Genomic DNA, 12932 nt, shown 5'->3' with positions numbered 1-12932 from the left:
TTCATTACATGTAACATACTTTTAAAAGAACAACACGTTAAGGCTTTAGCTTTCCATCAATCACTTTGAGTTGAGGTTAATGTGACTGCCCACCCACAGTGGTGAAAAGCCTAAAGGCTAAAAATAACTGTGCAGTTTATCACATGAAATAAAGAAACTCTTGCTTAAGTTTTCCGACAGTCAAAACTGTTTTGGATCCACAGTGGTGAAAAGTATTCGGCTGATATGCTCTGACTTGATATTACCCCACTTTTGGTTTTCATTAGCTCCTCTTGGGATGTTTTGAAACCCAAACAAACCCACATATAGCCTGGAGAGGTGATAAGAAATTCCAAAGTCAGCTTGACAGTTTTACTGATAAACAGTCTCTATAATGAGAGTGGGGGTAAAAAAAATATATTTTGCTTAACTTTTTGGTTGAGCAGTGGAAACTTAAATTAATGCACTATTCATTACAGACAACAGCAGAGGTGTTATTAGTATGGGTCTGATGGAGGAATATGAAAGCAATTCAAATGTGGAATTCTGGACATCAAGTTAAAGAAAAAAATTAAGTCATGTGGCGTCTTACTGCTCAACCAAACTCATAGTCTCACAGTAAGTGGAAAGAAAAGAGTGTTTTCTAGGCCCCACTCCCATTTTTATTAAATAAATCAGTAGGATGACTTGCAAAATATTAAGCTGAATCATTTCACCATAGCTTCATTGAAATGTCAGGGAAGTGTCTGAGGCTTCACAATCCACTGATTGGAAGGATCATAATATAAATAGTGAATACTCAGGATTGCTGGCTAGACCTTGAAAGTGAAACAGAGATAACTAGGTGTTTCTGCTTTTGAAAAGTTGCAGTATTTTTATATTTGTTAGAGAGCATTTTTTCAAATTAAATGTCTAACTCAAACTTAGCTATGAAGATACATTATTGTCCCAGTTGGAGTTACCTCGTTTTGCTAAATTTAAGGTGCTCCCTTTGTATTTGTGGTAATGTTGTACAGTTATTTTAAAAAGGTAAATGGACTAAAAACAAGACCACACACTAAGTAATGAACGATTCTTGAAAACAGTGAATGAGTAAACATTAGGGCTATGTCTCTCTTATTTACTCCTCACACTCTAAGTAAATGAGGTTGTTGTTGTACTTGATCCTTCTTGGTAGGCTATTCTTGGTGTTATGCAATGAGTGCCTCTATTTAAAACCTTCTGATTCTTTTGTAAGGGAGCTATAATCTGGCTCAGAAGCTTCTAGTCTCACTTGAATGTAAAAATATGATCTCTAATACAAGCATATTTGTCACAAAAACAGTTTATTTACAGCTGGTAAATACCAGTAAAGACATTGTATATGGAAGCTACTGAAGAGAAAGATTAGCCATTTATCTTCTTGTTGCTCATAAGTGAAGCAAATTGTTCCTTCATTCGAAGCAGATGACAGAATTAAGAGTTCAGGGAAGCTTAACATTGATACTAATTATCCATGTTGATATACATAATTACACTGTGCATGCCCTCCACTCAAGTACTTTGCAATGTAGTCCCACAGGAAGGATCTCACTCATGAGACGGTCTGAAATGCAGTGTGAATTTCTGATTTAGTAGGACTCTATGACCTTTGAACCCCAACTAATTCAAAGCTTCAGTTTAATTCAAACTCCAATTAAATCAATTTTATCCCAGTAAAGGTAATTTACTGTAATCCTTTCAAGCAAGGATTACAGTGTTGGGATTTTTGCCATTGTTATGAAAATCTCTCTGAAGATCTATTTTGACATTTTTATTTTTTTTGTTGGATGTTCATTTCCTGTCTTTGGTTAATTTGTATTTTTGTCACTTAAGAAAAACAGCAAAAATTGAGTGATATTGTCTCCAAGTCAGAATTGGAAATTGTCTCACAGTCTAAACTGGGAATTGGTACTAATGTTTTAATTTCTTTGAGACTGAATTATTGTGAAAAGCCTCAGGAATGTCCCCAGCAAATCATTATTTATCTCCCTGCAAAACGTCCACAATCTGCTGGGTTTTCACTAGCAGTTTTCACACATCACAATATTTCACACCCACTTACATTGGTGCCCTACCGACTTCAGTGAACATTACAAAGCCTCAGTACTTACTTTTAAAGCTTGAAATAGACACTAGATACCTGAGGCCTTGTGCTCAGGGCCTGCTGATTGAGCCACATACGAGGCTGAAAACTGAAGGTGACAGTCTTTTCAGCAACAGCCTCAGAATCTTGTTGAATTTGAGAACTGTGAACTTCGCTGAGCGTTTTATTTTTTTAACTATCCAATCCTTTTTTAAATTGATTTTACATAACTGTTTAATGGTGTAATGTACAGAACTTTGTGATTTTACCTAAAAAATGCTAAATAAACTACATATTTATTTGTTTGTGATAAACCAATAGGTAGAATTTGTACATTTTTTTTACAAAAATGTTTTTGAAAATAATGTTGTGCATTTTATTTAGCCCCTGGGTGGTAACACATTTTAAAACCACCTTTCATTACAATCATGACCCCACCAGCTTAGAGAGGTCAATTTTTCTTTTCTGTACACTTTAAACTGAGAGCATCTGTAATCCTCAGTTTTAGTTCTTTGGTTTTCATGATGCTGGTTATTTAAATGAAATTTAAAAAGTTTAATTTTAATTACACTTCACAAGTATGGATTACATCATTGTGAACTATCAATTAACCATCCAAGAAGATTCATTGAAGTTTCTGATTGCAGTGTGAATACTTTCTGAAATATGAAAATATGATCTGGTTGTTTAAAATGTTGTGGGAGTCTTGAGCTAATCTAAATTGAATATTTTCCACAGATTATTATCTCAGACATTTCCAGCCTTGTACACATAAAGGGCATGACGCACACATACATGGAAGAAACACACTCAGAGTCGAGCATGTGGCAGGCAGGAACAGCTGCTGTGTGTATAATTAGAACATTTTGAAAGCCGAGAGCTGGAGAGTTAGACTTTCACCTGCAGACTGAGGGGTTGCCACCACAAGTTGTCACCTTTACATTTTCAGTAAAAATCTATGAAGGAAGGACAAAGTGTCATGTTGGGTTCAAACTTTTGACCCACATACAGAACACAATCAGGAGAAAAGGAAATCAGATAAATAAAGTTTATTTTGACAATGACGAAATGTGAGTGTGCGGCTCTTGTCCTGTGGATGGGAAGCCGGGGTCATCCGAACTCTGAAAGCAGTGGGCGAGATGGTGAGTTGAATACACTGTAACTCCCTCCAAGCAGATACACGTTGAATTATGAGGAACTGAAAAGGTCTTAATTGGTGTGATGAGTTTCTGGCAGGAGGTTGGGGGGGGAAGTATTATGGAGTCTGGGGTTGTGATCTCTTTGCAGTGGTCCTTGAGATGATCCAGGTTCCAATGTGTGATCCAGACAGAGTTCTTTGGAGGTTGATGGGAGAGGCTTGCAGTGGAAGGCAGACAGTTAAGTTCTTGTGAGGAGAGGTGAGGAGCGATCCGACTGAATTTCTGAATTCAGTAGCAGTGAATCCGGGAACTGTCAACAATTCTTCAGCAAAAGAGGAGAGAGACTTGGGCAACCAGTGGGTAAAACCTAAGGCGCCATAAGGAAACACCTGAGAGAGAAGCAACAGGGAAATATTCTTTGAAATAATTTCAGAGAAACTTCAAAAAGCTGACTCAGAGGGACGCAGAGTACCATAACTGGCAAACACTCAAGTGCTGGCAGTCCGCTCCTCATAGACTCCTAGATGACGAGGTGATTGATCACAGATGCGCTGAAACCAGACAGCAGGCACACCCTCCAGGTAAGTGCAGCCTCTTGGCACCATCTAATGAAGTGTTGCCCAAAGTCAGTCCTCGAGGGCCGGCATCCTGCATGTTTTAGCTCTCTCCCTGGTTTTATGCACCTGGATTCAATGATGGCTCATTAGAAGGCCTAAGAAGAACATTGACATGCTGAAAAGGTTGTTGCTACCACCAGAGAGAGAACTAAAACATGCAGGATGCCGGCCCTCAAAGACCGACTTTGGGCACCCCTGATGAATGACGAGGGAAGCAGCAGACAAACAGCAAATCCAAACAAACAGTACCACCGGCTCTTTTGGCTTGGATCACCAAAAAGAGTGGGCTCTTTCGGCTCCAAAGCGGCTTTTTGGATTTTCTTTTGTTGTTGTTCCTTAATTTATTATCCAACAGAAAAATGTTGCAAAATGAATGAGAGCTCACTGTCGGAAATGACTATATTCAACAGCTCTTCTTCTGGGTTACCGTAAAGTCAAATGTGCATATCGAGTTTTAAAATACCATATGAGTTTGTTATTTGGCTTTTGATGGTTATATTTACAGATTTACCTGCTTTTAATTCAGAAATCTTCCCATTTTATCTGAAACTGGTGTTGGTATTGAACCAGCAATCAGAAACCATGCTTCTGTTACATGACAGTTTATTGCTCTAAAGTAATGGGTTTTAAATGTTTTCTTCTCTGAAAAACACACCAGCAATAAATTTAAGGCTCTGAAAGGAGTGAAGGGATTATTTAAATCCACAAGGGGGCGTCCTGAACTGTCTTAGACTAAAGACTGAGCATGAACGAGAATTAAACCCAACCATAGTTATTGTTTTAGTATAATGTAGAAAATATGTGACATTACTTACACTCAGAAAATTTACATTTTAACACTATTTAGGCTTATGATGGTATAAAAATATTATAAATAAGGTCTTTGCTTGCTAATATTCTGTATTGTACAATGGACTGAGAGATTGCTATAATTTTTTTCCCCTTCATGCATGGGAAGCACTGTGCTGCCATGAAGCTGTGACATAATTCAGAATAACAGCCGACAGCTGACAGAAAGTTCTTAGGGGGTGAAGCCACACTCAGCTGTAGTTTTGCATGTTAAGACACAATTTGATCACTATATTGTTTCATGCAACCACTGCAAATAATCAGTTCAGCTTTACTGCTATTTTAAGTTGATTTTTTTTTTCAAAACACATTAGAGAAACTTGAAAAGTGGAGGAAAATTCTGTTTTTATTTTGTAATTTTACAACTTTTTTAAAGTAAATAGTTCAAGGGACGTGAAAGATAATAAACATGGTTGAAGCTAGATGATTTTTCAACAGAAAAGTGGATCTGACTGGTGATGTTGCTTAACGCCGAGCATCTCTGTTTCGGTAGAGATCACAGTTGAAGTTGGTAATGATCTGCACAGCTCTGGATTCTGACCGGCAAATAAAGTTTATTTAGTTCAGAAACATCAAAACGACAAGAGGTTCATTATTTACATTTAAATTAAATCCAAGCTGAACATTTAATTAAGATCTGTTGACTTATATTTGTAAAAATAAAAAAAAAAGATAAAGAAAAATGCATTTTACAAAACTTTATTGTACATTTTTAAATAATCAATTTATGAATCAACTTATATTATTTAAAGATGGATCAAAAGACACAGATCTATGGACAGTGAAGAGTTTTAATAAATTAATGGCACACTTAAATAATTATTACATAAGTTATTTATTGTCATTAGACACTCTTCACTCTCCATAAGTAGTTTGGAAATATAAAAACAAGTTTATCCCTCATAGAGAAACAGTAAGAACACCAGACAGATAATGGATGAATGGATTAATTAATTTGTGTTTTTGTGATATTTGATCTGGTCTGAAATCCAAATAGTTAATTATTTATGTATTTGATTCGATTTGCTTATGTTTTTTATTATTTTTTGGTAGGTTGTAGACAAAAATAATGAAAGCTGATTCAAGTTAAATGCTGTCATGTTGTAGCTTAATTCTGACAACTGGCAATAATTTGCAGAGACACTAAAATTCAGAAATATTTAGTAAACCCAAACCCAAGCTTGTGTTTGAGCATACGGACAATAGGAAATGGGACAGAAAAAATAGGTTTGCAGGCCAGACTCCAGTTAGGGTTCCAAAGATGCAGTGGCTTTGAGAATGACGTGAAGCTGAGTAAGACCCATCTGCTACTTGCTGCTCTTTAGCCATCGTTAAATGGATTAAACCTGCTACATACTCTGCTGCCATGCAGCACAGCGTGTTATATGGTCCAGGCTGTGTTGGAGTCCATATGTAGGTCTGCTGTGTTTCCACTCAGCCAGGTGTTACTGTCTGCTGTTCAACTTCTGCTCTCAACTTCCACTGAGTTGATGAGTTGATTTAATAAAAAAAATTAAAATAAAGATTTGTGCAGTCTCAGCAAAGGGACAGTAGGAACAAAGTTCTGCCGGATGCTTCAATAGCAGTAGATCTGTCAAATAGCACAGACCTAAAGTGGTTTGAAACAGAATTTGGTGACTTAGGACAAAATAAAAAAAAATATTTAACATCCTTGTTTTTCCAAAGATAATTAATAAAATAATAATTAAAAAAAAAATTGCAGAATAAGCACAACTCACTTTCAATAAGAAACAATCTGTTTCCTGTTTAGATGTTGGTTATTCTAAAGTTTTGTTTGGATTTGAAGCAAGTTGTTGTAATGGAGCTTTCAAGTCAAAAAGATCATATTTATGGTGTCAAAGCTATAAAGATTAATCAAAAACAGATGGAGTAGTATCTGTTATAGTGAGGGATCAACTGTTTTGTCAAATAATTAACAAAAGTGCACAGTTCCTTACTTGCTAGGTCAATTTCATGAACCATTTTAAATAAATGTAAATTAATTTGTTTTTACCTGTCTAGTCCTGTATGTAAACTTCCATAAAAATAAAAATCTTTACAGTTATTGTGAGGTACCACTACATTTTGTTAGCATGACTTACGATTTGTTGTTACAATTTGATTTAAGATTTAAAGGATGGCTCTAAGGTTCTTTGAGATAACATTTAGGCTACCAATAAGAGCCACTCTGCTTTACGCAACTAAACTTTTTATAGCAATAATAAAGTAAGTAATAATAATAATGGCCTTGAAAGTGAAGTGCATGAGTGAAGTGCATTAAAAAGCAGACATCACCTTTACACAGTAGTTAATGAACTGGCATTATCATTCGAGTGTAGTATATTGAAATTAATTTGAAAATGCAGCTGTAAAAGGAGGGTCCCAATGCCTGAGCTATATCATTAACAGCCTGCTATATTATGACCTGCAGAAATTAAACAGCAGACCTCCTCATAACCCAAGTAAACATATAGAGATTTGTATGATGTCTTCATGCAAACTGATAAACATCAAATCTAAGAACCTGGCTCCTGTTTTTGGTTTGAGTTAGCTGCTCAACAGCTGAACATGTGTCAAAATGCAGAAAGTCAAAAAGATTGTAATATTTGAAAAGTGATCTTTCTCTTAGATGTTATTTTATTTTCAGGTAAAGCATGCTGACATTTATTTTGCAGTAAGGGTGTCCTAATTCATGAATTTAATTCCAAATACAAGAAACTTCTGTCTCTGTGGAAACACAGCAGCCTGAGGTCAGATTAACAAGGAAAAAGGCCATTTAGCCCCGCCTGAACCAGGTTGGTGTTAAGACTTAAAAGTAGATCAGTGTCTGAGGATATAAAAACCAGCTCAACCATAAAGTCTGTCAGAGACATACTGACCTGCACACTGCACTGAGTATCTAGCTGAAGAGAATCACATTTCAAAAGAATTTATATCCCATCTACCTGCTCTGAAGCAGCCACCATGGTTCTGGAGGAGAACGATGACTCTGTCTTTGAGCCTCAAATCACCGTGAGTATGACAGTAAAAACGCGTCAGTGACATAGATCTATGTTATGTTATTTGATTTTTTTTTGTTTGCATTGATCTATTTTCTCTCTTTTTGTGGTATGGTTAACTTATTTACAAACAAATCATAGTATATAAGTACTAGGATTGTGCACATTAATGCTGACTACTTTGGTAAAAGTAAAAGCAAAAATAAAGCACAGACTTAACAAAGCAAGGTATTCTCTTTAATGTAATTTTACTCCAGTGCAATCTGCATTTGTCCATTGGCCAAAGTGAACAGCATGTTTGATGGAATGTACTCTAAAGCAGAGTGACCTGATTATTTCTATGTAAATGTTGTATCAGGAGGAGCACGTGGAGACTCAGTATGGGGACCTCCACTGCATCTTGACAGGAACTCCTAAAGCGAACCGACCCGTCATCCTGACCTTTCATGATATTGGACTTAACCGTAAGCTGCAGCCCAGAGATCCATCAGCGGTGATTGTGTAGTTTACCTTTAAGGATTTGTACTGAAATTAAATAAGTTCGTCAAAATGTTGTAGCTGCTGAAGAATCAGTTTCTAATTATGTATATGTATTATTAGTATGGGTCTGATGCAGGAATATGAAAGCAATTCAAATGTGGAATTCTGGACATCAGAAAAAAATTAAGTCATGTTGCGTCTTACTGCTCAACCAAACTCATAGTCTCACAGTAAGTGGAAAGAAAAAAGTGTTTTCTAGGCCCCACTCCCATTTTTATTAAATAAATCAGTAGGATGACTTGCAAAATATTAAGCTGAATCATTTCACCATAGCTTCATTGAAATGTCAGGGAATGTCACAAACCTTTTGGTTTGACCCCACCAAAAAAAATGTTTTCTATACTGTCATACTTCCTCTACATGCCAAATGATTCATATGCTTTAGTTGAAAGAGGCATCAATGTGAGTAATTAACACAAGAGTGTATACATATGTGTATTTTTTTTTCTTTCCAGATAAATCTTGTTTTGAGACTCTGTTCAACCATGAAGACATGCATGAAATTGTTCGTCATTTACCTGTTTGTCACATTGAAGCTCCTGGACAACATGAGGAAGCCAAGACTCTGCCCACTGCGTGAGTAGACTTCTTTTTTTTTAAGACTCAGATTTAAATTTGTAGTTGAACAGTTATTCAACCATAGCTTAAAACTGCTTTTAAATCAGAGATTTGATCCTTCAGGTACACCTATCCCACCATGGACCAGCTCTCTGAGGTTCTTCCCTCTGTCCTCAATCACTTTGAGTAAGACATGTAGAAACATCAAAAGCAAACACTTTCAGTAGTATCTTTCTAGATATTGAGCCATTAAGCTAATTTTTGTGTGCTTTGCAGGATGAATAGTATAATTGGTGTGGGAGTTGGAGCTGGAGCTTACATCCTGGCCAGATTTGCAGTAAGTCTGAATCTTTTCAGATTCAATCAAATCTTGAGATGATGCTCCTGCACACAATATTTTGAAATGAATAACCTATTCTTGTTTTTTATTTTATTTCTGTTTATATGGGAATGGACAGACAATTAAACACACATCAGAATTTATAAATTAAAGTTCTAGATTAAGCCATATTAGTCAAATTCATATTGTACATGAGGATTTAGTGTAAAAGTGATTTTGTCGTCTGTGCCATGAACACCCTCCCAATTTTTAACAGAAGAGAAATGTCATGCCAATGAATATCCTGACTGTACAACTGAACAGCTGGCAAATGTTTTCTTCTTTGTTTAGCTGAATCACCCTGATTTAGTGGATGGATTGGTTCTGATCAACATTAACCCCAATGCAGAGAGCCTAATGGATACTGTTGCAAACAAGGTATAGACGTATCTTTGAATGTCCTCCATATATTCAGATGCTGTTATATGTAAAGATGAGGTATTTACTCAGCAGCTACAAACGTCCAAGCTTGTGATTGCATTTTAAAAGTTAATTATAGACAGTTTTATCTCCTTTCATATTCAAAAAGGTTATTATGTAACACAGAGTATGTTTCACTTAACTCACAGTTTTGATCCCCCTTTCTATTGTAAACCTGCAAGTGTTTGTGTCATACTATAGATTACTGATTGGACCCTCACTCTTCCAGACAGAATTATCACACACTTGTTTGGTAAGGTAAGTTATCTGGAACAACAGAATATTGGCTTTTTATATGTTTATGATTAAAAAAAATCTGAACAAAAGTGTAACATGCATAATGCATCTGCACTGTTACTATAGGATGAGATCCAGACAAATCAAGACCTTGTGTCGACATATCGTCACTACATCACAACAACAATGAACCAATCCAACGTGAGTCAGTTTCTACGTTCCTACAACAACCGCAACGCTCTGGAGGTAGAGAGGCCTGTCCCTGGAGGGAACGTCAATGTCAAGACACTCATGTGAGTGAAACAATAGATCTGAAAAGCAGATAAAACATTGGCAGCAAGCTCACCTCGTAACAATTAAAACTCCTTCTGGCTCTGTGGATCACATAGGTGCTCATCCCTGTTGGTTGTTGGGGATAGTTCTCCAGCTGTGGAAGCTGTGGTTGACTGCAACTCTAAACTGAACCCCACAAAGACCACACTGCTCAAGGTAAACAAATCCTGGATTGGATAATGAAAAGAGTAGAGCTGTTTTTGATGCATGTTTATTGTATTTTACCAGACAAAATGCTGTCATGTTGGGGCCAAGTCTTGTCTTCTGCCCCCTACACCAATGTACTAGTTTGTAAGCATTGTTGTGAGCATTTATGCCAACCCAAAGGCTGCGCAGCTCTGTGCAATGAACTGTTTGAATCACTGTTGACATTTTATTTATTAATAAAATATTTATTATGTATCCTCTCCTGCTGATAATTTATTTTATGACACAAAATGGTGCTAGAAAGCTATAATTGTGCTGCTCTGTCTTTCTTCCAGATGGCAGACTGCGGAGGACTTCCTCAAGTTGTTCAGGTATGACAGTAAGTCATATACTCTACTCCATTTTGGTCAAGAAAAAGTTGACTATATTTTATTTTTCTCTCAACAGCCAGCCAAAGTGATTGAAGCTCTTAAATATTTTATCCAAGGAATGGGATACTGTAAGTTACTAAATATTTGTACACTATGCACTCATTGGCCACTTTATTTGAGAGACCTTGCTAACATTGGATTGGACAATTGCCTTAGTTATTTGTTAGATAGATTCATATTTTGGCTGTTAAGAGTGGCTATTTGTACTTCTGTTACCTTTCTGTTACTGTTACATCAGTCTGCCCATTTTCTTCTGACCACTGATTTCAACAAGACCTAATAAAGATCTATTTTTGTTTTTTTTTTTATTCAAGGTTATTTTAACTTCTCCTTCAGTGATTACTTGTTTTGTTTGTTTTTTTAAATGCTGAAATATTTTTTCTTGATTCATTTGTGTATTCAGAGAATTAATTTTCTAATGTTCAACCATTACAAATTACACATATAAAACCACAACTATTATTATAAAAAACTATATCAAATAATTTAAAAAATCATAGATTTTGTTAGTGCAGAGTAATAAAAACTTATTTATCTTTTTTTTTTCAGTGTCCAGCGCCAGTATGACCAGACTTCGCTCAAGGACAACCTCCAGCTGCAGCAATATGTCAGTCGATGGCTCTCGAGGCCGCGCACACACCAATGAGCGTGGACGAACACATTCACATGGCACCGAGGAGAGGCGCGGGCGTGCACACACTGATGTCTCCATGGAGAATATTTCTACTTTAAGCCACAACATCTCAAACACAGCTGAACTGGCATGCTAGAATATCAGTGCTACTTAGACTCTCGCACTTAACTCAGTTCAAGACTTACTATACCTGCACTTGCATCTTTATTAGTAATTTCCTTAAAGTAATCCAATCATCATATTTATTTTGTCTGTCACATAAAAGATCACATAATTTTAACTTATTTTATTCTTGATTTTCTTTTGCCTGTCTAATGATGTCGTCTTTTACCTTAACTACCAGCTTGTCGGAGTTGTAAGCTTCATTGTGTTTTTCATTTTTCTCTTTAAATAAAGTAGAGGAGAAAATAACAAAAGTTGTCAGGTAATTCTTTTCAAAATGTCATGGATTTGTGTACAGTGTTGTTGGAGGTTTTGTCTTTAGGAGTTGTAGTTGCAATTGTTGTAGAAACTTAAATAAAATGTGATAAATAAGGAGTAAAAAGGTCAGACTCGCAGAACTGAATTGTAAAGTCAACATTATTAACTTTATGAATGTAAACAGTTGCAGTCAACAACAGTGTTCACATACTGTGGTAATTTCTAAGCACTTTATTTAATGGCAATTGACAGACCAATTCATTGAGAACACTTTTTACATCAGATTTAACATGCTTGAAATTAAACTTAAGTTAATATACAGTCAGTTAAAAGCTATGATCATATTTCCTGAAAATATTTTGCTTTCAACTCTGTTGTGAGCATATTTTCACTCCCACTTCTACATATTCTTAAACTATGTAGAAATAATTTGACTTGATAAAACTAGGCTATGAGAATATATTTATAGACATTTGTTTCTTAAAAATTGAAAAAAAGAAGAATTGAATGGAATTTAATTTCAACTCCCAACAAGATGGGTAGGCAGATAGACCACTAGATGGAGGTATATAACAAGTTTAGATGTCAAATGCCGTATAGTGTTCTGTAACGAATCATGCAAAAAGTCAACTTTTGTGTCAGTCATGATTGTTTTCTTACTGCTGTGCAATAAAGGGCAACATGTACAAGATAATACTAACTCCTTTAACACTCATATTATCCATTCATTTGGTGAATTTTGCTTGAAAATCCTAAACTATGTCTAATCCAAAACAAAAAGTATTTATGCATACACTGACAATAAAGCTATTGCAATCTGCAACTGCAGTGGTCACAAATGAAAAACTGTGTCTGTAATCTATGGAGAGTTATACAAATGTGTAAATATAGGTTGTAATCATGGTCCACCTCGATATAATCTTTGCAGCTTGAGTTTCTGAAAATCCTTTACAAAGCCCTGAGCTCCCTCAAGTCAGTTTGTACATGTCTGTTTAAAGGCTATCTGTGACATCAGTGTGTGTCTGCTTGAACTTGTGTTTGTATGGAGATTAGCTGCATGCATGTGTAGGTGGGACTGTTTGTGTAGGCCCATGAGTAGATGGATTGTTTTGGGCTGTGAGAGTGAAATGACTGAGAAACAAATCC

The 12932-nt window shown here is 36.0% G+C and overlaps 1 protein-coding gene across 2 annotated transcripts; it reads left to right on the top strand.

Annotated features, from left to right (window-relative positions):
• Positions 1–3386: 3386 nt before the first annotated feature.
• Positions 3387–12480, top strand: LOC116717620 (protein NDRG1-like). 2 transcript variants are annotated; one of them, XM_032559117.1, is made up of 12 exons: positions 3387–3803; positions 8046–8151; positions 8683–8803; positions 8909–8971; positions 9062–9122; positions 9456–9542; positions 9786–9842; positions 9948–10114; positions 10211–10310; positions 10637–10672; positions 10749–10800; positions 11282–12480. In XM_032559117.1, exons 3-12 carry the CDS (start codon positions 8721–8723, stop codon positions 11500–11502), a joined length of 927 nt encoding a protein of 308 aa, XP_032415008.1. In that variant the 5' UTR covers positions 3387–3803; positions 8046–8151; positions 8683–8720; the 3' UTR covers positions 11503–12480. The 2 variants fall into 2 exon arrangements, with proteins under 2 accessions (XP_032415008.1, XP_032415007.1); XM_032559116.1 differs by lacking the exon at positions 3387–3803 and adding an exon at positions 5613–7700.
• The last annotated feature ends 452 nt before the right edge of the window (positions 12481–12932 follow it).

Source organism: Xiphophorus hellerii, chromosome 3 (assembly GCF_003331165.1).
Source record: "Xiphophorus hellerii strain 12219 chromosome 3, Xiphophorus_hellerii-4.1, whole genome shotgun sequence".
Lineage (NCBI taxonomy): Eukaryota > Metazoa > Chordata > Actinopteri > Cyprinodontiformes > Poeciliidae > Xiphophorus > Xiphophorus hellerii.
Note: the sequence above shows the minus strand (reverse complement) of the source record. Positions and strands in the feature narration are given on the sequence as shown.